We start from the raw sequence: 27204 nt of genomic DNA on the forward strand, positions 1-27204 counted from the left end.
GGTGTGCGTTTTAGGTGTGCTGCACCGGTTGTTGTTCCCGATACGTTATATGGGTGGATTGGAAACAACACCGGTCTTAGATATGTGGAGTGAGAGCACTCCATATTATCGAGTTTGTAGGTGTGAGTGGTGGATTTGGATGGATTGATGTATAATTTTGTTAGACCTTTGTGGAATAATTAATAAGATGGCTGCATGTATCAATTGATGCAGATGCCGGGGGTTTGACCTCCTTTTCTAAATAAAAAAATGGCTCTTATTTTTATTCTTGTGGTGAATTATGAGTTGTGTGCCAACAAGTTATTTTACGGATCCACCTGATTAGGCATGACGATCTGTCCCGCGCGGTACATTTTTTCTGGAATCAAAACAATGTCGTGAGAGACACATTTATGCGGATCAGATTATCTGTAAGATGACACACTCGTGAGCATGATTTATGCAGTTATGTTGTTGAGTTGAGCACCAGCCAGGAGCAGATCTGCCTGACAAAGGGCTCATTGACTGCAGTCGATTGGCCGCAGCATGAAAAGTGTTTTGCGAGATGTCGCAGTGCATCGTCAAAGGGGTTGTGCGAGTTTGAAATTTTGTATTTTTGAACCCGCAATTGTCCTAACCTTGCTTAACTGAAGTTGCAGGCTTTAACCTGAGGAGAAATGCCACAACGGAGGTCGGTGGATACCATAAGCGAGGTTTGTTGGTAAGCTGACGTTTTCTCATGTGGTTCTTAGCTTCTTTGGGGTGGATGTAGTAGCGGTAGTCAGTTGTGAACTCGAGTTGAGCCATTCTTCTCCTTCTGTATGTGTAGCAACGCATGGGTTATTTTGGTTTTTATTTTATGCTCGGTAAAAGAATAGGTTTGTCCGGTTTGCATGATGAGTATTCTTCATTACACATTTTAAGACCTTCACGTAAAGTATTCTTGCTAATTACATACATTGTTTATGTAGGATGGATATGAGTTGAGAAAGAAGTTTTTATTATACTTGCTTAAATATCATGCGGATGAAGATAAAAACAACATATTTTATATTAAACAAGAATTTCTTAAACGCATTAAATAAAATTTAATTTGTAACAGATGCATACATCATCAAATTGCTAAATTTTCTCTACACGTAAAATTTAATATGCATGTGTTTATATAACTACAAAAAAAATAGTTTTAAAGCACGTGACAACGCAAGGACATTCTACTAGTTTAGAGCATCTATAGCTGGAACTTGCAAATCCGACCTCTCAAATATCCGCGGACACGGTCGGTCATAGACCGGGCGTGTTCATTTTAAACCCCTATTGTTTTGTCCATGTAGCCGCACCTTTTATATTTTTTCTCATATGTTCGGTTATTTGCACGTGATTAATGCAGAAGAAGAGAGAAAGAAAAGAATGAATAAAGAAACAAAAAAGATGATCCGATGTGGGGTCGCGTCCTACGTGACGGATTGACCGGATGTGTTCGGACGCCTTCACGAGCTCTTGTATCATCCTCATATTTAAAATGAATATGAGAGATGTCGGCTAGTCCGATGTTTGAGATAGGTATAAGGATCCGGATGAATTGATTTTCTATGACCGGTAAGTGATCGGTTTGAGGCATATCTGGGAGTCCGGCTGTAGACGCTCTTATCTCGGCTAGTGGCTGTCAACTGTGTCGATCAACTGCCCGTGCCGAAAGGACAGAAGGCATACATCCGGCGCCCGCGGGTAGACACTTCGGCATACTTTTAGCAGGCGGCAGCGATCCACCTTCCTCCCCATATAACACACTCACGTCGTTGACCTCCTCCTCCACCCTTCCATTTGCTCCCATTAGTAATCACAAGCCGGCACTTGCTCCATCCATCGAGAAAGCTAGTTTCCGCCGGAGCGGCACTAAATGGCGTGGCCACCGCGCCGACTCGCGTGCCACCGCCGGCTGCTGGGCACCTCAACCTCCGCGCCGCCGGCGGGCAACGAGACAGGTGAGATAACAAACACCATGTGCTCGTTTTTTCACCTGAACATGCGTGGCGTGCGTGCTACTGGCTGACGATCGAACGACGAAGAGCCGTAGACTGAACTGTTGCTGTGTTGCTGTCGCGTTGTGTGGTTGTTGCAGCCGCGGCTCACGGCTCCAGCCCGAACTCGGTGAAGATCATGGTGTCCGTTCTGGTGGTGGTCATCTTCTGCACGCTCCTCTACTGCGTCTACTGCTGGCGCTGGCGGAAGCGCAATGGTACGTTATCGACCCAGCACTTCCCTGTCTCCATTGTTAACGACTGACGCACAGCAATCTGCTCCAGCCGTCAGGAGAACGCAGAACGAGAGCATGACGCCGCTGTCGAGGTCAATCTCGGAGCTGCCGCTCATGGACCTGGCCTCCATCGACGCTGCGACCGGCCACTTCTCCAGGGCCAACAAGCTCGGCGAGGGCGGCTTCGGCCCGGTTTACAGGGTAAGAGCGCGCGGTCCACTACTGATTGATATTTGTCTTTCTCATCCGCGTCGCTCTGCTGACCCGAGCTTCCGTGGAATCGAAGGGCGTCATGGCATGCGGCGCAGAGGTCGCCGTGAAGCGGCTGTCGGTGCGCTCGCTGCAGGGCGCGGCGGAGTTCCGGAACGAGGTGGAGCTGATCGCCAAGCTGCAGCACCGCAACCTGGTGCGGCTGCTGGGCTGGTGCGCCGAGCGCGACGAGAAGCTGCTGGTCTACGAGTACTTGCCCAACGGCAGCCTCGACGCCTTCCTCTTCGGTGCGTTCCACTTGCATATCACCGGACATTCAAGGAGAAATACACTTTGGTTTATGATTCTATATGCACTTCATATGAAGATTTTTTTTAGTAATTAAATAAAAAGTTAAAGTAGTTTAAAAATATATTTTTTTAAATTGACTTTGTTTTCCACTAGTATAAAAAAATCACGAAAAAAGAATCAGCATTGACTTTTGGAAAAAAAGATAAAATCTATTTTCTATTATAGGTCACTATTCATACTATTTTGATTAAAAATGTGTCTTTTTTTTTAAAAGTCAACGTTTAATTTTCTTTTTTGATTTTTTTCTTACAAGCACAATAAAAAGTCAAATTTATTTCAAAAATATTTTCAGATTAATTACATATTATTTTTTACATATAAGGCGTATATACACCCAGCAACCAAAGCGTTCTTGTCCCACATTGAAATCCCTATTTTGACAGCAGTGACCATTGTATCAGGAGCGATGTGGTTGCTTGAGTGGCCACCTAAATGCCATGTCATCTCCGGCGTGTGGTCATGTATATATTTCCCTCTTCCCGCGTCTCCACACTGACCCATCTCTCACACCTTTCTCGCATCTCTTGCTTTTCCGCCAAGCCTGCATCGTCTTGGATTTACACAAACGTACACATCATCATTTTTTATATGATAATATGTGCTCTATGTATAGAATAAAGATTAAGTTAGAAGGCACATAAACACCAACGAAAAGATAGGATAATCATGTTGAGTAAATAGGTAATTTTCCGAGTGTATTAATCCACGAGATAATAACTAGCATGGTATTGACTAGACTAATGATCTACTGATCTTGAACTAACCTAGCACATACTACGCATATAGTTGATACATCTATGCATGCAAGTAGTACTGCTAGGATAAATACGAACATGAGGATAAACAAGTCATACCCTCCAATAGGCCAGTTCGCCGTAGCAGCAGCGTTGGCGTTGGACGCGGCCGTAGCAGCAGCAGCATCCTCTACCCTCTTCTTCTCAGCTTCAAGGGCGAGACGATTGGCCTCGGATGGTGAAGACATGACGATGATGAGAACGACGCGGATGTAGACGAAGCAGACGGACGAAGGCGAGCAGTCGCGTGATCGCTCCCCAAAAACCTAATCGCCCCTCTCCCGTACAGGAACCGGAGAGGCGGGGTTTCGGAGGCCTGCTCTCCCGTCGACCGTGTATGCGGTAAACGGGACGAGTCGCCGGCGGCAGCAGGAGCAAAGGGAACGAACGCGTGAGGCAGATGTGATCTGATTCTCGTGACGGCTAGGGTAGGCGTTAGCCAGCTTATAAAGGCGGTTGGGCGGAGAGACGTGGGCCGAACCCACGTCCGAGTCGGTAACAGCCCACGATCCGACGTCTCGGATCGTGTCGTGTCCGTTACGTATTCTCTGTTCCTGACCGACAAAAATAAGCGCGTAGGTATGAGCTCGGCTCATTCCCGCAACCCGCGGCGCGGCGCGTCCTGACGAGGCGTGGCGAGGCGGGCGGCGGAGGAGGAGTGCGCGAGTGCACCTTCTCTTCTCACTCTCCAATAGCATGTGGAAGAGAGACCCGGGGTCCAACTTCTCCTCCACTAGCGGGATGGGACTAAACTTCCCACCACCACCTTGTCATGCCACCACCTACATGGGCCCTTGGAGATTTTCTGAAATTCTCTTATGGGCCTAAGGCCCACTTCTAATTTCAACAAATCATACGCAAAATACCAACGTCTGTTCCTCTCCTTCAACATCATCGAAGCGGTCCCCAGAAGGAAAGAAGACACATCACCTCTTCAACAAAGCTCAATGCGGCTCCATCGCTGTTCTACAGCTTTACGAACCTTCAAAGTAGTTTGCGAGAATCAAAATCATTGCCGTTGGAAAAAACAGACCGGGGCAACACATGTCCCCGGACGCGCCATCGAACTCCAGATCTAATACCCCCGCACGACAACAACGTTGGAGAAGGAAACCAGAACTGTGAGTCACCAACCACAAACCCAACACAAGATGCACCATATTCCAACTGTCACATGAGTAGACAACCGTCTGTGCGTACTCCTGGATGACAAATCCTCCCCGCTCTACCATGACGTCGGAGATAACACCGCATCAACGGGGACAGAGCAGAAGGAGATACATACCTGACGTAGTCGCTGCCGCCACCTCGCAAACACACGATGTCATCAACTCTGACACACCGTCGGTGTGGGAGTGGAGCCGAGGTAGATTTATTCCTTCGGACGTGGCTCCCACCACTCCAACGACGCGCGACGACCTACAAATCCAAACCCTAACTATAGAGCGGAGGAACGGGGTCCCCCTCCCTTCTTCCGTCGGAGCAGCGTCAGAGGAAGAGGAGGCTAGCACCCTGACTAATTGAGATCGGTGGAAGAAGATCACCTCCCTACTCTCCTGGCTCGTGGCGGCAGCTAGGGTTGGGAAAATTGTTTTGCCGTGTTGTCAACCCCCTATTCCGGCACGCAGCTGCATGATGAGCGCAAAGCATAGTACACAACGTCATTGTTGCGTGGAAGCTGCAAACCAAGCTATGGTTGCAGCCTTAAAGATCGGTATAGGTTTGGATAGTGGTGTTCGGACCATCAACTTTTCTAATCAAATAGACACCTATCGGTCCGTAAAATGGTTCGAACTTTTGTTTTCTAGCAATTTGAAACTAAACTTGGAAGAGTTATATGGGACTCCGGGATGCAATGAGCCAACAAAAAGTCCCCACGTCATCATCCTCTCTTTTCTCTCTTCGCATGCAGGGTCTTCCTCTCATCTCTCTCCTTCCAACTAGATATCATATCATAATATCCGAACACATGCATGATCATCCGCCATTCCTCTCCTTTCAACCGAATAATTTTTAAACAACAATGGATGGCTCACTCCCGCATCATGTCCGCGGATCACTTCCGAACATAAAAACTGAACATTCGTGGTGTCCCTTTACCGTCCAACGTTGGAGATGCCCTAACCAGCCTCTTCTGTATCCGACAAAACAACAGAAGGCACACAAAGATTTAACCACAACCAGCCAATAATAGGATTATATTTGCCACAAAAAAGAAATAATAGGACCATATAACTTGTACGCATGACTTATTACAGATGGACTGTTTCATACTATCTTTGTCAAAGGATGCACTCAAAGGTCATAGCCGCTTGACTGATCGCACATTGCAGAGAGAACCACATGCGGATTCATGTTGTAGTTCTGAAGATGAGTTGTAAAAAATTATAAGTGTTGTTATTATGTTAAAAACTCAATCCTTCTCAAAATTCCAAATTAACCCACCCGAAAATGCGCGATAAATTTGGAATGAACCGTGACAAGCCAGTGATGCCCACAACACAACTTGTTCTTGTAGATACGTGTTGGGCCTCCAAGCGCAGAGTTTTGTAGGACAGTAGCAATTTCCCTCAAGTGGATGACCTAAGGTTTATCAATCCTTGGGAGGCATAGGATGAAGATAGTCTCTCTCAAGCAACCTTGCAATCAAATACAAGAAATTTCTTGTGTCCCCAACACACCCAATACAATGACAAATTGTATCGGTGCACTAGTTCGGCGAAGAGATGATGACAAAAAAACTGTAGTATGGATAGTAGATATGAGTTTTTGCAGTGCGAACAATAAAAAACAGCAAGGTAGTAAATAATAAAACGGATCACAAACGGTATTGCAATGATAGGAAATGAGGCCTAGTATACATACTTTCACTAGTGCAATCTCTCGACAATGCTAACATAATTGGACCATATGATTATCCCTCAAAGTGCAATAAAGAATCACTCCTAAATTCCTATTAGCGGAGAACATAAGATATAAATTGTTTGTAGAGTACGAAACCACCTCAAAGCTATTATTTCTGATTGAACTATTGGGCTATTCCTATTAGTGTCACAAACAGCCTTAGAGTTCGTACTAGCACCACATGACACACATCAACCAACTCACCACAAGTATCCGTGAGTTGATCCTATGACATGCATCAAACAACTTCATAATCATAATATTCAATCCACACAAAGAACTACAAGGAGACCCCACAGTTTCTATCGGAGAAACGACAATGAAAATGTGCATCAACCCCTATGCATAGATTACTCCAATGTCACCTCGGGAATCCGCAAGTTGAGTGACAAAACATACATCAAGTGGATCAATATGATACCCCATTGTCACCTCGAGTATTCATATGCAAGACATATATCATGTGTTCTCAAATCTGAATATTCAATCCAACAAGACAAAACTTCAAAGGGAAAAGATTCAATTCATCACAACAAAGGTAGAGAGGGGAGAAACATCATATGATCCATCTATATTAACAAAGCCCGCGATACCTCAAGATCATGACATCTCAAGATCACGAGAGATAGAGAGAGAGATCAGAGATATAGCTACTAGTACATACCCCTAGACTCGAGGGTGGACTACTCCTTCCTTGTCATGGTGGCCGCCGGGATGATGAAGATGGCCTCCGTTGATGATTCCCCCCTCCGACAGTGTGCCAGAACAGGGTCCAGATTGGTTTTCGGAGGATACAGAGGCATGTTCTGGCGGAGTCCAAGTTCTAGGTTATCCATCGAAGGTTTCTATATATGTGTGAATTTTTGGCGTTGGTTCCACACGAAGGGGGGACTCAGGGGGGCCACACAACATCAGCCCACGCCCGAGGGAGGGCGCCCCGGTGTTGTGTGGGAAGCTTGAGCATCTTCTCGTCCTTCCTCAAAGCTTCCTAGGGCTCTTTCCTTATATAAAAAATATTCAAAAAGTTTCGTTGCATTTGGAGAACTTTTATTTCTGCAGAAAAAACAACACCACGGTAGTTCTGCTGAAAACAACGTCAGTCTGGGTTAGTTCTAATCAAATCATACGAAAACCATATAGAATTTTGATAAACATGACATGAATACTTCATAAATTATAGATACATTGGAGACGTATCAGCCAGTTCCTTGAAATTCTGAGAATTTCATTTCTCTCAGTGTCTGCATCAATCATAGATGGACATAACCTTTTCAATGAGTACCCAATTTTCATTTTGGCAGGTGGAGTAGTGCACCTATATTCGTCCAACACACACCAAGTCTGATCCTCGTGAAATTAAAGGCGGTGGGGAGGGGGAGAAGGAGGGTTGTGCATCATGGGACAATTCTAGGAATTGAACCTGCATAGGCAGATTGCGCAACTAATGCCTAACCATCGATCCTACATGGAGTTCCATATCTATGTTGTATAAAGATCAAGTGGTAAGTGGCGACCGGATGTAGGAAAGATGGCCATTCTTCTATCTATAAAGCAGACATGTAGGAGGTCATGCTGACTTGAGATAAGGATTACCTTTGTCTCAAAGGTCACTAGGCTGAGCCAAAGAAGTTGAGAGAGAGAGAGAGAGAAGAGGGAGGGAGGGAGAGAGAGGATGTGGTGGCTGGGAAGGTAATTTAGAAGAAAGAATGTGGATATATGGAATGAGGAAGTGTCGAAACACACGGTACGCTACGCTAGTGCCAAATAAAAATTTGTAGCACGCACCCAAGAACATGTTGTTGGAAACAGATCATGGGATCGGTGTAACGACCAAACCTCGAAGGATTTGAGTCTCTGTGCTTAACTGTGCTAGTCCCTGGATCGACTCGCTAGCACACACAGTATAGATGAATACCAGAATAGCAAGTGCATCATTTATTACAACGTATGATCCAGAATTTAAAAAGTATAACAATCTACATAGCACTTAGCTAGCTCTAATAAATAACGGCAGCGGAAAGGTAGCAAAATAATAACGATGAGTCCCATCATAGCCCACCGGCGAAAAGGTTGAGTGAAGACTCGCGACTCTACTGTATCTCACTGATCATCTGAATATCCTGCAACATGATAAGTTGCAGCCACAAGGGTCAATACATTGAATGTATTGGCAATTCACACATAATGATAATGCAAACCTACATATATAAGCAATGTATGACAAACAAAACAGTCAAGTTGGTTCGGCATAAAGCTAACTTCACCTACCTCCATAAATTGATCAATGTCTCACACGCCACAACCAATTTAAAAACCCGCAACAGAGAACTCACAAACCTACGGTGAGATGACAAAGATCTTCAAGATGTATCAAGTGCGCTCAGTCGATGACGCATTCAATGGGGACTCCAAAGCGCTCAGCCATCAACGCATTCACCTGATTTAAGTCCCGACAACTCAAGTGCGCTCAGTCATGGCGCATTCTCTAGGGACAATAGAGCGCTCAGCCATAGACGCATTCACTCGAGCAAAAGCCCCGAGCCTACAGCTATAAACACTCAGTACTTCATAAAACACTCGGTACGAGTCCATGTCTACCATAGCATATCCAAGCACACAATTGAACAATGCAATTCAGGACACACATATGGTGACAAGCAATATAAGAATCACACCAAACACATAACATATCATAACAATGCAAAGCATACATATAGGATGAGCATAATCAAAAGTGCAAACTTGCCTTGAACGGTGTTGAAGTACTCTAACGCTTAATTATGATCCACTCCACACTGCGGACAATCTATATATATTCGACGAAGGCATCGATAAATACACCGTACTCACATAACATCAAAATAAAGTCAACAACAAAGAATTTAATGAAAACTCAACTAACAGAAAATATGAGTAGATATTTATTATCTACATGATAGTGGAAGCACAATGCAAAAGAATTAATTAAATTAGACGAACGGTTTGCAAAATATGGCCTTCGGTAGGTTTAAATCAAATCTGATCAAACTAAATTTTTAAATATCACAAACCTGAAAACTATTAGTGCTATCATGTTCTTCTCATCAGTACAAGATCACAGGAAAAAGAATTTCCTGAATCGGAGTTACGAGTAAAAAGTTAAACAGGTTTTAAAATCTCACCGAGAATCTGTCCGATCTAAAAACAGCTTAAAATAGGTGTAATACGGGTATTGTAACAATTTCGCGCATTGGATGAATCGAATTACGTGCACGTGCTTACCACAAACAACAGCGAAAAACGGGTTGGTTCCCACGTGGTGCCTCCGGTGGTGCTTCTCCGGTAACTCTCCGACGAACGGCGGCTCCGGCGAAGACAGGCAAACTCCGATGATGGTGGGGTGAACTCCGACGTGGGCGCTACTGAAGGGTGCTCCGGGACGGCGACAGGTTCTGTGAGGTCTCCGCGAGATGGGGTCTCGGGCTCACGTCCAAAAATCGGAGCAGGAAAAGAAATCGGATGATAGGGCTTCGGTCCTGGCACTTTGTCGCTCACGAGAGGGATCCTGGGCGCACACGAAAACGGCTCGGGGAAGGAGTTGACGAGGGGTGGGGTTCGCGGCCACCTGGCAGTGCTGGAGGCGAGGGAATCCCAGCCCCTTGAGGCTGCTGCGAAGGAGTCCAGGTCGAGTCTGGCTCGGTGTGGAGAAAAACGAGGCGGTGGAAGCTGGCCTGGAGCGCTCGGTCTCCTGGAGCGCTGGGATGGATGCGCTGGGGCGATGGCTCCCTGGGGCTGGGGCGATGGCGTTGCTGGCCACTGGGAAAAAAAAGGTGATGGGGTGATGCGCTGGGCACAGCTCCTGGAGGCTGGGCACAAGGCGCTGGTGCGCTCTGTACTGGAGTCCAGGCGCTAGCTGGCTAAGCCTGGCTAGCTCGTTCGGTCCAACTTTTTTTTTGGCAAAATCAAAACAGCCACAAAAAGCTAAATAACTAAATAATATTTTTTTTAAAGAAAAACAAACAGAGACATAGTAAAAAATATACGTATATAAAAATATATTAAACAGAGATATATATATAATATGCATATAGTAATATATATATATATATATATAAGTATATATAGATATATATATATATATATTAAAAATCTAATATATACACATATATATATAAGTATAAAATAAATCCCCTAATAAAAAAATAAAGGAACCCTAGTTCCACCTAATGCAATTTTTTTCAAAATAACTTTTATGCAAAATGCTACACAACAAGCATTGAAAAATAAACTGAAAATGATTTCGGAGATTATGAAATTTGCAAAACCATATGAGGCGACTCCAAAATAATATTCTAAACCTTATGAACTCTTTATTTGAATGGGGAGAAGTCATGTTATCTCCACTCCAATATAAATTGCCCTGAGTTGCATAATGAAAAGAATATTCAGAAAAAATCAAACACGCATAGAAATCAAGATGACAAAGAATGATCCTGTTAACATACCAAATCTAAAAATTTGGGATGTTACAATCGGGTTTACCACTAGACACGCAATCACCGCACTAGAAGTAGAGTTGGTGAAGTCTATAGTCAATCAGCCGAGTCGTCTTCTCCTCTTGTAGCCGATCTTCCATGAGCAGTGATCTCCCACGAACAACTCCTCGTTGATTCCTCGAACAGTTCATCCAAGCAACGCATACGCGCTGCCTCCAGGGTATCGACATGTACGGGGGCAGCATGGGGTGATGGACTGCTAGGTCTTATCGCACGACATGGTGACGTGGGGCATGGCTTTGGTTTTCGAGGAAAGAAAAGGGATCAACCCTCAAAGGTGCATCCACTCCCGTTTATATAGACCTCCGAGGTGGGCTCAATACTTGAGGCCCACTACGAGTCTAGTCCAATTTTCCATTCAGATCCAATCCGAATGGGTTGCAATCCCTTAAGTGTGCGACCCTATAGGTTCACGTATGCATGGACACGACCCAAGTCGATAGTTGGTAGGGGCTCCTAGAAGAACATGCCACTCCCATGTGTGTGCAAAGTCGTTAGACGAACCTCGACAATGTGTCATATGCAACATTCATTTTGCCTCATGATATGTTGTCGAGCTCAAGGGGAGTACTTGTCACCCTTGTGGTAGCTCGAGGACCCTTCTCGAAACCGTGATGTAGATTCCCAAATCCGTTTACACTTAACCCATGTCGCATGGCCATGCTTTCTAAATCTGATCACTCGAGAGGGCCTAGAGAATATCTCTCCTTACGGAGGGGCAAATCCCATCTTGGTAAACCATGTCTCGCGGCATTTCTCACGACTCGCCCGAAAGCTACCTTTATAACTACCCAGTTACGGAGTAGAGTTTAACCCTAAGCGAGTCGATCCTCATCCAGAGAACATGTGAGGACCCGAGGTCTAGGACATGGCATATACATTATATATACTTGAGACTAACGGATGACAATATCTCGTTGTGTCTCATAGTGGGTCTGCCCTACTCGGTGAGCTTAATCCCCGAGTCCATACTACTAGTTTAGCATCTATATGCACATGACTTATGAAACATAGTCATCAACTAAATCGTATACTGGTAAAGGATATATGTCCGCATAACTTTAACAAGTAGGGACTATTAGAACAATCATCTATAGTCTCGCAAATAAGGAACATACTTATTAATACATATCCCTCACGATGTTCAAGGACAATACAAAATACTCATGAATAGATAGGAAATGTAATCATCACATGATTTCTTTTAGGACATATCTCCAACAAGAAGTATAATAGAGGCCATTTCTATCATAATGAATCGGGTACCTTTTACACTCTTCCAACATAGCGAAGATGTTTAGGTCGGACACACTTTTGTCGATGGGTTTTAGTTAAATTATAGTGGTGTAAATTTCTTACATTAGGCATTTATTGTGAGTCATGCACACATGAAAGAGTACATATGGAATTTACACTAAAACAAAATTAATCAATAATAGTACCGTTCATATTTTTTAGAGTATACTTGCTCAGTTAATTCATCACTTGTGATATCCATATGACATTGAAATTATTAGACACCAGCAAGAGCGTTGAGCTAGACTGGAATACAAGGCACAACATTATCATTGGCATCGCCCGTGGGTTGCTCTACCTCCATGAGGACTCGCTGCTCAAGATCATTCACCGAGACCTCAAGCCCAGTAACGTTCTCCTTGACAACAAGATGAACCCCAAGATCTCCGACTTTGGCTTGGCTAGGATCTTCAAGGACGAATGCAATGGTGTCAACACGGGACGCGTCGTCGGAACCTAGTAATTACCAAGCACAATCTACTATTGATATGTTACAACTATGAAATATTATATGTATATGCTACTCACCTTATAAGCTGATATTAATGCAGTGGGTACATGGCACCGGAATTCGTGATGGATAGCCTTTTCTCGGTGAAATCAGACGTGTTCGGCTTCGGGGTCCTACTACTAGAAATCTTGAGCGGACAACGGAATGGCATATCATACCTTGACGAGCACCAACAATCCCTCATCCAAGATGTATGGACATTTAAAATCTATTACGGAACCATATAATAATCTACTAAAATGCTTCATCTCATCAATTGAACCTCCTTTTTGGCAGGCATGGAAGATTTGGACTGAAGATAGGGCGAATGAATTCATTGACCGTGTGCTTGGGCAATCCTACTCAAGGGACGAGGCATGGTGTTGCTTCCAAGTCGGCCTCCTCTGCGTGCAAGATGACCCCGACATTCGGCCAACCATGTCTAATGTCCTGCTAATGCTTTCTAGTGAACACATGAGCCTTCCCACACCATCTAGGCCTGTGAGAAACGTCCCATTGCCAGCGCCATCAGCCATGTTAACCCGTGAGCCGTTGGCTTCTCAGAAGTCGATCAACTATGCCTCGATAACTGCTGTCCAACCGCGATGATCTCGTTCTTAGGTGTTTTAATGTACATATTTATTAAGAATAGATTTGGTTCACATTTAATTTTCCATATTTGATTATGATTTATATCTTTTACTAAAATGTAGTGCAAATATAAATCACTCCATACAATTTATATTGTGAACATGATACAAAAATTAATCAAATGAATTTATATACATAATCCTATGGTAACCAACCACAAAACTGTAAGAATAATATATCCAAGATTCACAAAGAGAAACATGTGAAATTTATTTACATAATGTATCACACACAGGAATTTACCATGCAGCTGTCCTAGGCTTCTTAAGAGCATTCATGGATCTGCGATGACCCTTGATGGCCAAAACCACTAGATTGTCGATCTAGAAAAAAATTAACCATAGTTCCTTTCCGGTTTCCCTTCGAATGTGCTTATAACTTCATACTATCCGGATAGTTCTAGCTCTACCATTAGATTGCATGCCATAATTTTCTATTTAGAGTCCTCACAGGTTCGAAACCTTGAAAGGCGAGTGTGTTGACTGTTCTGAAGAACCATCTATCAACCACACTAGGATCGGCGTTCATGAATGCCATACCATTCATAGTTGTAAGGATTGTTTTTCATACAACCATCTATCAACCACACTAGGATCGGCGTTCATGAATGCCATACCATTCATAGTTGTAAGGATTGTTTTTCATAAATGCCACGAGTGTTTATAGTGTAAGGCATACCGAAATTAATATTGGGCACCATAGCTCCTCATCCATCCGTGAATGCTGACCGATATGTTGTGTTTCTCTCATGCATTAAGCCTCCATTTTCGAGATATAATTTGAAAGAATTTGTGTGGAATGGCATAACAATCATGGTGGTGGTGGAGCAAGAACAATATAGTAGCTATTTGGCATGAGCTTTAGTGTTTTGCATGATATACTTTGTTCCGGATGATCACGTAGAAGGTGGTTGGCTACATGAGTGTGGAACTAGCTTCCTCTTAAATGAAGAGGCTTGATGTGCTTGGAGTGTTTAGAGCAAATTTTTGGATGGTGGTGTGGTGATGATCCATGGCGGAAAGGGTGATAAATCAGTTTGCTCATCTACTTATGTCAAGTATATCCTCTACCTGCAGTGCTAGACGTCCTTGCCTTCCTATGATGCATGAGAATTCTATTTTTAGAGGTTCGGCCCTGATTTTGAGGGTGTTTGTTTATTGGGACTTTTTGATGTAGGGACTAAAAAAGTCCATTTTAGTCCCATCTAAACCAAACATGAGGGACTTTTAGGAACTAGAAGTGGGTATTTGAGAGTAAAGAAAGAAGACACTGAGGGAGAGTCTTGTTGGGATTTTTTTCCAACAGTGCCCCGCAACGCACCTTATCCTTGCCCGCCGCTCCTCTCTATTAGTTCATTACTAGGGGTAACATGGTCTTTTAACATGTCATTTAATAACCTCTAGTCCATGTTTAGTCCCTGAAACTAAACAGGTAGGGATTGGGGACTTTTTAGTTGAGACTAAAAAAAGTCCTAGGACTTTTTAACCAAACAGGGCCTTTATTGCTTACTTAGAAGTCGGCAAGCACGGTGCACCAAGTATACAAACCTCCACCCGATGAGCGCTTTAAACTTGGGTGTGTCCCCTATGTATGCATGCATTGGTAGGTGGAAATGACATATAAAGATTTTGACACGTGTCAACTTAACATCCACTAGGGAGATGTGTTTACACTAGTAAAAAACAGGGCTTTGGTCCAGCCGATGAAAGGGCTTTATGTCACGCCCAAGATGGGACCCTATCCTCAATTTGGCACGAGGGCCTCGTCAGGGATAGAAGCGCATCTCGTCGTGTCGCAAGAATGGATATCGTTACAAGTACATGTACTGAAGAGAAGAGATATATATAGAGTTGGCTTACACTCGCCACAAGCTACATCAGAGTCACATCGGTACATTACATAATCATCGAGAGTAAGAGCAGGGTCCGACTACGGACGAAAACAAACGAGAAAAATAAGAACGACGTCCATCCTTGCTATCCCAGGCTGCCGGCCTGGAACCCATCCTAGATCGATGAAGAAGAAGAAGAAGAAGCAACTCCAAATGAACAATCAACGCGCTTGCGTCGAGTAACCTTTACCTGTACCTGCAACTGGTGTTGTAGTAATCTGTGAGCCACAGGGGACTCACCAATCTCATTTCCAAAGGTATCAAGACTAGCAAAGCTTAATGGGTGAGGCATGGTTAAGTGGTGAGGTTGCAGCAGCGGCTAATCATATATTTGGTGGCTAACTTACGAGTACAAGAAATAAGAGAGGGAAGATCTACGCATATCGGACGTGAACTACTGATGATCAAATGAATGATCCTGAACACTTACCTACGTCAGACATAACCCCACCGTGTCCTCGGTCGGAGAAGGAACTCACGAAAGAGACAGTCACGGTTACGCACACAGTTGGCATATTTTAATTAATTAACTTCGAGTTATCTAGAACCAGTGTTAAACAAAGTTTCCATGTTGCCACATAACCGCGGGCACGGCTTTCCGAAAAAGATTTAACCCTGCAGGGGTGCTCCAACTAGTCCATCACAAATTACCACAAGCCGCATAGAAATCCTCAATCACGAAGCTCGCGACCTCGTCGGATTCCCTAGTGGAAAACCTCAACTCTGAGATTACCCAAAGCATCACCGGAATCCCGATGCACAAGATATTCCGTCAAAGGTAAAACTAACCCAGCAAGGCCTCCGGACGTGTCGACGATCCCGATAGGAGTCGCGTACCTCGTTCTCAGGACACGACAGATGGGTCACACTAGGAGAACCAAACCTCGGGTTGCCCCGCGGTGGCCCCGTAGTCTGCCGATTTGGACCAACACTCATGAGGAGCCCTGGCCCGGGGGTTGATTAAATTATCCTCGGGGTCCGGAAAGTCCCTATGCAATTTTATTAGGTGTTTAGGCAAATGTAGTACCAAAGTTGGGCCTTGCCAGACCAGTCTTAATCTAAAACGAATTATCAAGGGGGTCCCTATAACAACCCCGATCGTGTTAGGAGCACTCATTTATGGAACATAACACCGGTAGCCGGAAACTAAGGGGGCAAAGGTGGAACAAAACACCAGGCTAGAAAGGTCGAGCCTTCCACCTTTTACCAAATATATAGGTGCATTAAATTAGATAGCATTTAATATGGTGATATAACAAGAACCCATGTTTTCACATGGAAGCATCTGCACCTGCAACTAGCAACGCTATCAACATGGTTAAGCAAGCAGTAACATAGCCAATCAGTGGTTTGCTAGGTCGAACAGGTTGAAGGTAATCACGGCATTGTTGAGAGGCTGATATTTAACATGTGGTAGGCGACGAGACATAATCGATAGAAGCGATAAAAGCTAGCATGTCAATGATAGTAATGGTATCTGGGGAAATGATCATCTTGCCTGAGATCCCGCTTGGAAGAAGAATGCCTCCGTGAAGCAGACGAACCGACGTAGTCGAACGGGTCCTCACAATCTGTCACGCTGCGGAACTCTATCGAGACGAAGCAAACCAGAAACACAAATCAACACACGGAATTCACCACACGGTGCACTACACATATGATGCATGAGTGGATGAATACATGCAAGTCATGACATGGCAAATCACACAAACAAACACTACACATTAAGTGAAGTTCAATATGCAACGAGTCGCATATTGACGAAACTCCACATATGAATTATTTAGTTCACTCCCGGTTATTTACACAGCAATATTAAATATGGTTAAACATGGCAAGAGGTGAAGCGTAATTAATCTACCTATTTAGGCATTTTAAATGAGGTCGGAAATGACATATAGCATCTCCGAAACGACTTCACGTGTTAATTTACAATTCTGTCCAGATCTTAACTAACACATTTAATTAGTTGTTAAACAGCAGAAAAAATAGGTTCACGTGATTCTACGCGTCAAGGCAAGCAATTTACACATAGAGAACCTCTCCAACGGAGCTACGGATCAAAAGTTACAAGCACCGCAAGATATGATGGCATGAATGCAATATGTGTGCAACGACGGCTACGAGCACTTCAAAACATACAACCAGCAAGAGAAAATGAAACTACACGAGATTCTAAGCAAGTTTCATATAGGACACGATCAAATCGGTGCTACGGTTCAACATCTACAAGCAAAACAAGAAAACACTACAATCTGCCAAAATCAGCCACATAGCATTTTTTTACACCCCACAACTACGAGCTACACTACTCCGATAAACTCAAGCAAGGCATGACACTAAAGAGGGGAAGAAGCACTACTTCAAACAACCAACAACAACTAGCATGGCATCATGGATCACTAGGGAAAGAAGACACAAAATGGCATCTCACTCACTATTTCAAACTTAGTGAAAATTACACCTCATGGAAGTGCAGTTTTCGATCTGAAGCAATATTGACAGCAGCAAAACCTATAGCTACAGGACTCCAAATGGCATGAAAATTCACAGCATGCTAGAGAAACACAACGGCTACAACTTATTCCATTGTACCAACCTCAAAAGAGCTACAGATCTAAAGATAGGAGCAAAACAAAACAGCAACAAAATAATAACAGATTCCAGACTTAGAAATATTTCAGCTCCTCCAAATCAGCACTATTTCGAGCAACTTGAGAGCAAGCAAACAACACATAAACATGCATTTCTATTGCAACTAAAAACACCAGGGGCTAAACAAAACATCGAAGATCAACTCTCTAGTTGACAACTCCATCAAGCGACGCACAGAATAAATCCTGCGAATTAAACAAAAGAGCAACACGGCAAAATATCGCGCGAACTAACTTGCTCTAAAGCTAAAACTAATTGCACAGAAAAATCACATGGATTTTTCTACCCCGAAAACATATAAAATATGTGGGGTAGCGCAACAAAATAAAGCCACACATAAATGCGGGAAAATAACCTATACACGGGAAAATAAACTACCGGCAAACCCTACACGCAAAAATACCAATAACCGCTCTAAAATACATGTCAAATGGGTCCCTAGAGCATGAACATTTTATCGATGGCGTACGAGCAACCCGGTCTTGCGCGAAAAAATATATACGGGTCGAAACCTATTAGGACAGCATGCATATCTAGGCAAACAGTGGGTCAAACCACCTCAAACATTTATGCAAGTTGCAAAAACGGATACTACATGAAAAATACAAGAAAAACATATCTAATACGTTTCGATCCGATATACGGATTAAAAGTGACGAGCGTTTTTAAATTATAGCCTTTTTTTCCTAAAATTAATTAAATCCTAGAGAAATTCCTAAAATACTTATATGGGCCAAAACTCCTAATACTACTCGGCTACACGGGTCGCGAGTTGCTATGCATCGCCAGGGGCGGGGAATAGCTAGCAGGGGGGCTACACACCTTATGGGCTTGGCCCGGTTGGAGGAAGAGGCGGCCTGGGGAAGGCGGTTGGAGAAGGCCGGGCGGATGGGGAGCTGGGCCGAGGGCGCGCCTGCTGGAGGTGGGCCGGTCGCGCGGGGGGAGCCCGAGCTGGGCACAGGCGCTGCAGGAACCGGCCCAAGCGGCGCGGTCAACGGGACCCGATCTGGTTCCTGCTCTAGATCGAGAGCGGCAGAGCTCTCGCGAGCAGGAAACCGGCGGCGACAGAACTTGGGGCTCCGGCGAGCGAAGCCAGATCCGGCGAGGAGGAACGCAAGGAAGCGGCTCGGGGCGACCTGGCGGCGGGGACATCGGCTGCGAATCCCGACGTCCGAGGCAGCATGGCAGGGAAGACTGGTGCGGCCGGCAGCAGCGACCGGCGGAACCGGCGCGGGAACGGTACAGGGAGATGGAGGCGCCGGCAGAACGAGGTGGAGGCGCGGCAGGAGCTGCGTGCGACGGCGGATCTGGCCGCCGGAGGTGGAGGCGCGGTGGGTTGGCGGGAGGAGGCAGCGTCCTCGGGAGCGGGAGCTCTCCCTCGGGCACGGCTCGCTGGAGGCGGAGGCGCGCTGGGGCCCTGCGGGCGGCGTCGGCCGGATGGGCCTGGGCGGGGCCGCGGGAGGAGAGAGGAGGCTGGAGGTGGGTGGCTGCGCGGTTAGGGTTAGGAGGGGCATGGAAAACGAGGTGAAGAGGGAGTGGCTGTCTAATTAATGCCATGGGGTCTATATATAGACAAACGGGGGGCTAGGTTACCCGGAATCGCGTTCCGGGATCCAAACGCGGGGTCGGATTCGGACGATTCCGAACGCGGGAACGGTATGTGGCCGTGTAGAGAATGTATCCGGAGACGAGAGGGAAAACGGGCGACGTGGCAACGAGTTTTTAAAACACCGACGAACGTCCGACGAATAACCGGAGACGGTGCCGCTACGGTCGACCGTTCGGGTACGAGACGGACTCCGATCGCGACGAAATTCGACAGGCGGCCTAGCTATATTAAAATAAGGCCGCACGTCAAATCTCAACCCGATCACAGAAATTTTTACGCACACTTTAAAAACAGGGTTTCGAACGATGCCGCGGGCGCGTGCATGTGCGGTCGGGCTCAGAACGGACAACGACGCGAACCGGCAACTAACAACGGATGCATGTTTTGAAAACTGGTCGCAACGGAGATGCCGATGCAATGCAGATGATGCGCATGATGCGATGGTGATGCGGCAAAAGAAAATAGACATACGACGAAAATGAAAAGAAAAGGGGAATCTTCTGGAACGTCGGCATCGGGCTGTCACAACTCTCCTACACTACAAGAGGATCTCTCCCCGAGATCCAAGAATGAAAGGGGGAGAGGATGAGAAAGAACAAGAGGTAAAACTTAGTCGCTTCTTTGACAAACGAGTGAAACCAACAATCCTTGAAGGTTGCAAAGAGATGAGGACAGATATGAGAAACAAACAAGAATCCACGGAAAATTTCGGCAGCACTTCGGTAGGAAAATGGGACAAAATATTCGATAAGATGGAAGAAATAGACAATATTCACAACAAACAAGTAAATAGAACAAGGGAACACCATGATCTTGATAGAACAACAAGATTGACCCAAAAGAGCAACATCACAATGCCTCCGGAGCAATAGAATAGGAACTAGCTCATGCGGAAGAAGAGAATGAAGAGAGAATGACAACTACTAACTCCAATGAACTTGACAAGCATTATTGCAAGAAGAATTGGATGGAGTTGTTGGAAAAGCAACAACGAAAAGAACAAGATAGTAGTGGGCTTATGAAAATCATCTCAACAAATATGAGGTGACAACCAACCACTAAAAGAAACAAGGGTAGAAGAAAGCAAAGATATCAAGACTTCTTACACCAAGAGGATACATCGAGAACTTGGGCAATTGACAAGCACCATGATAGAATAATCCATAGGAAAAGCTTTAGGTGAAATCCAAACCAAGATAGCTCAATGAAGAAATCATGGGTTGCAAATATCTCATGATCATAGAATTGGTGGTTTTATTATCTCATTGTTGAAAGGAAAACTCTTCGAGGCTCCTACACTAACAAGAATGCTATAATACCACCTCAAAGGATAAAGGAAGAACAATTGCACATATAAATGCAAGAGAAAGGATACTTGAGGTATTCCAACAGGAATCTTGAAGAACACATGAGAATGGATTGAAGCCTTGATGAACCACCATGACGGACCTCCGTATACGAATGAATGATGCAAAGATTTCAAGTTAGAAAGAATAAGAATATGACCTGACCAAAATTTAGATGAAGCTTCACAAAGAGATACTTGATAAAACTTGGAACTCCGGAAAAGAAAAGATAAGAACACTTGAGAAAAGAATTGAACCCATGAGCCACTCCGGAAGAGGAATTCAAAATACTACGAACAAGAATAAGAATTATGTTATGCTTGTCCTTCATCAAGTTTAATTGATGACAAGCAGCGGATTTAGCATACAACTTATTCTTCTAGAAATGAATCTTGGAGAGACAGAGAGGACAAACACCACTTGAAGCAAAATTGAAGGAAGCACCGGTAAGAATTCACAATTGAATGGGAACACCAAGAAAGCATGGAGACACATGAGAATGAAGAGATCATGAGCCACCTGAGAGAAAACTTGAATAAGGCACCAGATAATCGAGAGACGAACAAAGAGACAACAATTGAGAAGAATACAGGATGAAAGCTGAAAGCTGAGAACGAAGAATCTTCTGAAATGATGGCCTTCGAAGGAACGAGAATGAAAACAACTCAGAAAACCACCGGATAGCGAGAAATGGATTCTCATGATTGGGAACAAATTCAAGATGATAACACGAAGCTGAAATGATGAATATCCAAGAGAATAGACCAAGATTTGAGAGAAACACTCCTTCTAATTGCAAGCTGAGAATGATGACGAGAAACAACACCAAGAATACGTGAGACACTCCGGAACAACGAAGAATGAAAGGTTGAGCCAATATGAGAATTAATTCCAATAGATCTTGAAGAAGGAATATGACTGATGAAATTCATACTTACGTCATAGTTGAAAAGAATTAAGGATCTCCGGAAAAGATTAAAGAGCCAGGTAAGATCCTGGGAAAAACCTGTGGGTTATGGGCCCACTCAAAGAAACCACCGTTGAAAAAAATAGATTAGAAAGAGAGATTGCACCGGTTTAGATGAGGATATCACCTGAAAATAATTAAAAGGATTGGAAATAAGAACCTCTGAGATAACTTCAGCACTCCGGATGGAATAGAGAGAAATGACAATAAGAAGACTGATGAGAATTTCCAACATGGGAAAAATTACAAGGATGAATAGGATACAATGAACACGGATAATTAAATTAAATTCACCGGGAAGGAACAAAATGAAGAAATGATGAACTCGACTCCTGAGAATGTACACAATGAATCACCGGTTAGGAAATAAAGAAGAGATAGCGGAAGCATCACTAAAATGAATGCGCTTGGATGAAATCAGATCACCGAAGAAAAAGGGCGGGAGGGCGGGGAAAAACAAAGACAACATGGGACAGATGAGATGAACTCCGGAATAAAATGAGAGAATGATCTTGCAAAATTGGAGAGGATAGAATTCAGTTGAAGAGAAGCACACCGGTTGAAAAGACTTGACATAACAACTCCGGTTGAAAGGAATTGATAAGACAATTGATAGAGCAAAGAGAATTAGCATTCGCACAAAAATATGAGAACACCTCTTAGAGAAGATCTGAAATCACCACTTGACATCGAAGCAACTCGCATTACCATAATCAACAAGACAAAGGGAAAGGCTTATGAATCAAGCCAGAACAAACTCATGAGAAAGATTTGATCCGATATTTTCGTGGACAGGATCGCACGGGCTCGATTTTACAGTAGCCATCAAGTGCAAGGCGGTGCACCCGACATACGAAGTATCCCCGAGTCGTAGCAAGCTACAAGGACTCTTTAAGACACAACGTGTACCACTGTAAGTCGACCGTGAACAAACGAATCCACTAGATGTCGAACCCCAACCTAACGTCATGCATTTGTTGGAAGATTGTCCTATAAGCAACTACTTGAATTCCCCCCTAAGAATTCCCGAAATATCTGGTCATGCAATCTGGTACACGGATACAAGGAGTAATAACACACAACTCCTATACTAACCCGTCACCTTTATCACATCCGTCAACACACAACCAGAATCTCGGACCTTCATCTACTATAGACCCTCGTGATCACAATGATACAAAGTATGGCAGTACCCCCGAACAATCTGCACCAGTACTGGGGACATCGGGGTTATCTCGCCACTACTAGTATTGAAGAAATTACGAACATCCTTCGTTCTGAGATACTAAGAAATCTGAATGATAACGATGTGCTCAAGAATCCCCTAGAGCTCAACTCCCCTGAAACTTAGAGCAGATAGGAGGCACCAAGGCATAACTCCGTCACATCGGCATCATATAGATCGCAAGAATATCCGCGTGATCCTAAAAAAATTTTGAGTGAGAAGAGGAGTAGAATTAAAATATTACGTCAAGATTCCTCACCAGAGCATAGAAGAGGAGAAAAAAGAACCCTACTCTCCGACATATAACTAGACTCAAAGTAGTATTTTCACTAGACTCGACTCGGCCATGTTCGATCAATCAAGGGGGCTCCTAGGTCGGTCCTTGCTCTGATACCAACTTGTCACGCCCAAGATGCGACCCTATCCTTAATTTGGCATGAGGGCCTCGTCAGGGATAGAAGCGCATCACGTCGTGTCGCAAGAATGGATATCGTTACAAGTACATGTACTGAAAAGAAGAGATATATATAGAGTTGGCTTACACTCGCCACAAGCTACATCAGAGTCACATCAGTACATTACATAACCATCAAGAGTAAGAGCAGGGTCCGACTACGGACGAAAACAAATGAGAAAAATAAGAACGACGTCCATCCTTGCTATCCCAGGCTGCCGGCCTGGAACCCATCCTAGATCGAAGAAGAAGAAGAAGAAGCAACTCCAAATGAACAATCAACGCGCTCGCGTCGAGTAACCTTTACCTGTACCTGCAACTGGTGTTGTAGTAATCTGTGAGCCACAGGGGACTCAGCAATCTCATTTCCAAAGGTATCAAGACTAGCAAAGCTTAATGGGTGAGGCATGGTTAAGTGGTGAGGTTGCAGCACCGGCTAACCATATATTTGGTGGCTAACTTACGAGTACAAGAAATAAGAGAGGGAAGATCTACGCATATCGGACGTGAACTACTAATGATCAAATGAATGATCCTGAACACTTACCTACGTCAGACATAACCCCACCGTGTCCTCGATCGGAGAAGGAACTCACGAAAGAGACAGTCACGGTTACGCACACAGTTGGCATATTTTAATTAATTAACTTCGAGTTATCTAGAACCAGTGTTAAACAAAGTTTCCATGTTGCCACATAACCGCGGGCACGACTTTCCAAAAAAGATTTAACCCTGCAGGGGTGCTCCAACTAGTCCATCACAAATTACCACAAGCCGCATAGAAATCCTCAATCACGAAGCTCGCGACCTCGTCGGATTCCCTAGTGGAAAACCTCAACTCTGAGATTACCCAAAGCATCACCGGAATCGCGATGCACAAGATATTCCGTCAAAGGTAAAACTAACCCAGCAAGGCCGCCCGACGTGTCGACAATCCCGATAGGAGTCGCATACCTCGTTCTCAGGACACAACGGATGGGTCACACTAGGAGAACCAAACCTCGGGTTGCCCCGCGGTGGCCCCGTAGTCTGCCGGTTTGGACCAACACTCATGAGGAGCACTGGCCCGGGGGTTGATTAAATTATCCTCGGGGTCCGGAAAGTCCCTATGCAATTTTATTAGGTGTTTAGGCAAATGTAGTACCAAAGTTGGGCCTTGCCAGACCAGTCTTAATCTAAAACGAATTATCTAGGGGGTCCCCATAACAACCCCGATCGTGTTAGGAGCGCTCATTTATGGAACAGAACACCGGTAGCCGGAAACTAAGGGGGCAAAGGTGGAACAAAACACCAGGCTAGAAAGGCCGAGCCTTCCACCTTTTACCAAATATATAGGTGCATTAAATTAGATAGCATTTAATATGGTGATATAACAAGAACCCATGTTTTCACATGGAAGCATCTGCACCTGCAACTAGCAACGCTATCAACAGGGTTAAGCAAGCAGTAACATAGCCAATCAGTGGTTTGCTAGGTCAAACAGGTTGAAGGTAATCATGGCATTGTTGAGAGGCTGATATTTAACATGTGGTAGGCGACGAGACATAATTAATAGAAGCGATAAAAACTAGCATGGCAATGGTAGTGATGGTATCTGGGGAAATGATCATCTTGCCTGAGATCCCGCTTGGAAGAAGAATGCCTCCATGAAGCAGACGAACCGACGTAGTCGAACGGGTCCTCACAATCCGTCACATTGCGGAACTCTATCGAGACGAAGCAAACCGGAAACACAAATCAACACACGGAATTCACCACACGATGCACTACACATATGATGCATAAGCATCTGAATACATGCAGGTCATGACATGGCAAATCACACAAACAAACACTACACATTAAGTGAAGTTCAATATGCAACGAGTCGCATATTGACGAAACTCCACATATGAATTATTTAGTTCACTCCCGGTTATTTACATGGCAATATTAAATGTGTTTAAACATGGAAAGAGGTGAAGCATAATTAATCTACCTATCTAGGCATTTTAAATGAGGTCGGAAATGACATATAGCATCTCCGAAACGACCTCACATGTTAATTTACAATTCTGTCCAGATCTCAACTAACACATTTAATTAGTTGTTAAACAGCAGAACAAATAGGTTCACGTGATTCTACGCGTCAAGGCAAGCAATTTACACATAGAGAACCTCTCCAACGGAGCTACGGATCAAAAGTTACAAGCACCGCAAGATATGATGGCATGAATGCAATATGTGTGCAACGACGGCTACGAGCACTTCAAAACATACAACCAGCAAGAGAAAATGAAACTACACGAGATTCTAAGCAAGTTTCATATAGGACACGATCAAATCGGAGCTACGGTTCAACATCTACAAGCAAAACAAGAAAACACTACAATCTGCCAAAATCAGCCACATAGCATTTTTTTACACCCCACAACTACGAGCTACACTACTCCGATAAACTCAAGCAAGGCATGACACTAAAGAGGGCAAGAAGCACTACTTCAAACAACCAACAACAACTAGCATGGCATCATGGATCACTAGGGAAAGAAGACACAAAATGGCATCTCACTCACTATTTCAGACTTAGTGAAAATTACACCTCATGAAAGTGCAGTTTTCGATCTGAAGCAATATTGACAGCAGCAAAACCTATAGCTACAGGACTCGAAATGGCATGAAAATTCACAGCATGGTAGAGAAACACAAGGGCTACAACTTACTCCATTGGACCAACCTCAAAAGAGCTACAGATCTAAAGATAGGAGCAAAACAAGACAACAACAAAATAATAACAGATCCCAGACTTAGAAATATTTGAGCTCCTCCAAATCAGCACTATTTCTAGCAACTTGAGAGCAAGCAAACAACACCTAAACATGCATTTCTATTGCAACCAAAAACACCAGGGGCTAAACAAAACATCCAAGATCAACTCTCTAGTTGACAACTCCGTCAAGCGACGCACGGAATAAATCCTACGAATTAAACAAAAGAGCAACACGGCAAAATATCGCGCAAACTAACTTGCTCTAAAGCTAAAACTAATTGCAAGAAAACTCACATGGATTTTTCTACCCCGAAAACATATAAAATATGTGGGGTAGCGCAACAAAATAAAGCCACACATAAATGCGGGAAAATAACCTATACACGGGAAAATAAACTACCGGCAAACCCTACACACAAAAATACCAATGACCGCTCTAAAATACATGGCAAATGGGTCCCTAGAGCATGAACATTTTATCGATGGCGTACGAGCAACCTGGTCTTGCACGAAAAAATATATACGGGTCGAAACCTATTAGGACAGCACGCATATCTAGGCAAACAGTGGGTCAAACCACCTCAAACATTTATGCAAGTTGCAAAAACGGATACTACGCAAAAAACTACAAGAAAAATATATCTAATACGTTCCGATCCGATATACGGATTAAAAGTTACGAGCGTTTTTAAATTATAGCCTTTTTTCCTAAAATTAATTAAATCCTAGAGAAATTCCTAAAATACTTATATGGGCCAAAACTCCTAATACTACTCGGCTACACGGGTCGCGAGTTGCTATGCATCGCCAATAGCTAGCAGGGGAGCTACATACCTTATGG

At 44.1% G+C, this 27204-nt stretch overlaps 1 protein-coding gene across 1 annotated transcript; it reads left to right on the top strand.

Annotated features, from left to right (window-relative positions):
• Positions 1-1814: 1814 nt before the first annotated feature.
• LOC123411652 (cysteine-rich receptor-like protein kinase 6) lies at positions 1815-13447 on the top strand. Its single transcript, XM_045104613.1, has 7 exons — positions 1815-1964; positions 2102-2218; positions 2286-2437; positions 2523-2733; positions 12548-12785; positions 12878-13028; positions 13114-13447. Exons 1-7 carry the CDS (start codon positions 1880-1882, stop codon positions 13423-13425), a joined length of 1266 nt encoding a protein of 421 aa, XP_044960548.1. The 5' UTR covers positions 1815-1879; the 3' UTR covers positions 13426-13447.
• Positions 13448-27204: the final 13757 nt, after the last annotated feature.

The sequence above is a fragment of the Hordeum vulgare genome, chromosome 7H (assembly GCF_904849725.1).
Source record: "Hordeum vulgare subsp. vulgare chromosome 7H, MorexV3_pseudomolecules_assembly, whole genome shotgun sequence".
NCBI classification, from domain to species: Eukaryota; Viridiplantae; Streptophyta; class Magnoliopsida; order Poales; family Poaceae; genus Hordeum; species Hordeum vulgare.

What these genes read in the sequence shown, in the direction of transcription:
- LOC123411652 (XM_045104613.1), top strand. Translation starts at nt 1,880, where the DNA reads ATGGCGTGGCCACCGCGCCGACTCGCGTGCCACCGCCGGCTGCTGGGC. An exon ending in GCTTCGGCCCGGTTTACAGG is followed by an intron (nt 2,438 to 2,522) that starts GTAAGAGCGCGC and finishes GTGGAATCGAAG; the next exon opens with GGCGTCATGGCATGCGGCGC. An exon ending in CCTCGACGCCTTCCTCTTCG is followed by an intron (nt 2,734 to 12,547) that starts GTGCGTTCCACT and finishes TGAAATTATTAG; the next exon opens with ACACCAGCAAGAGCGTTGAG.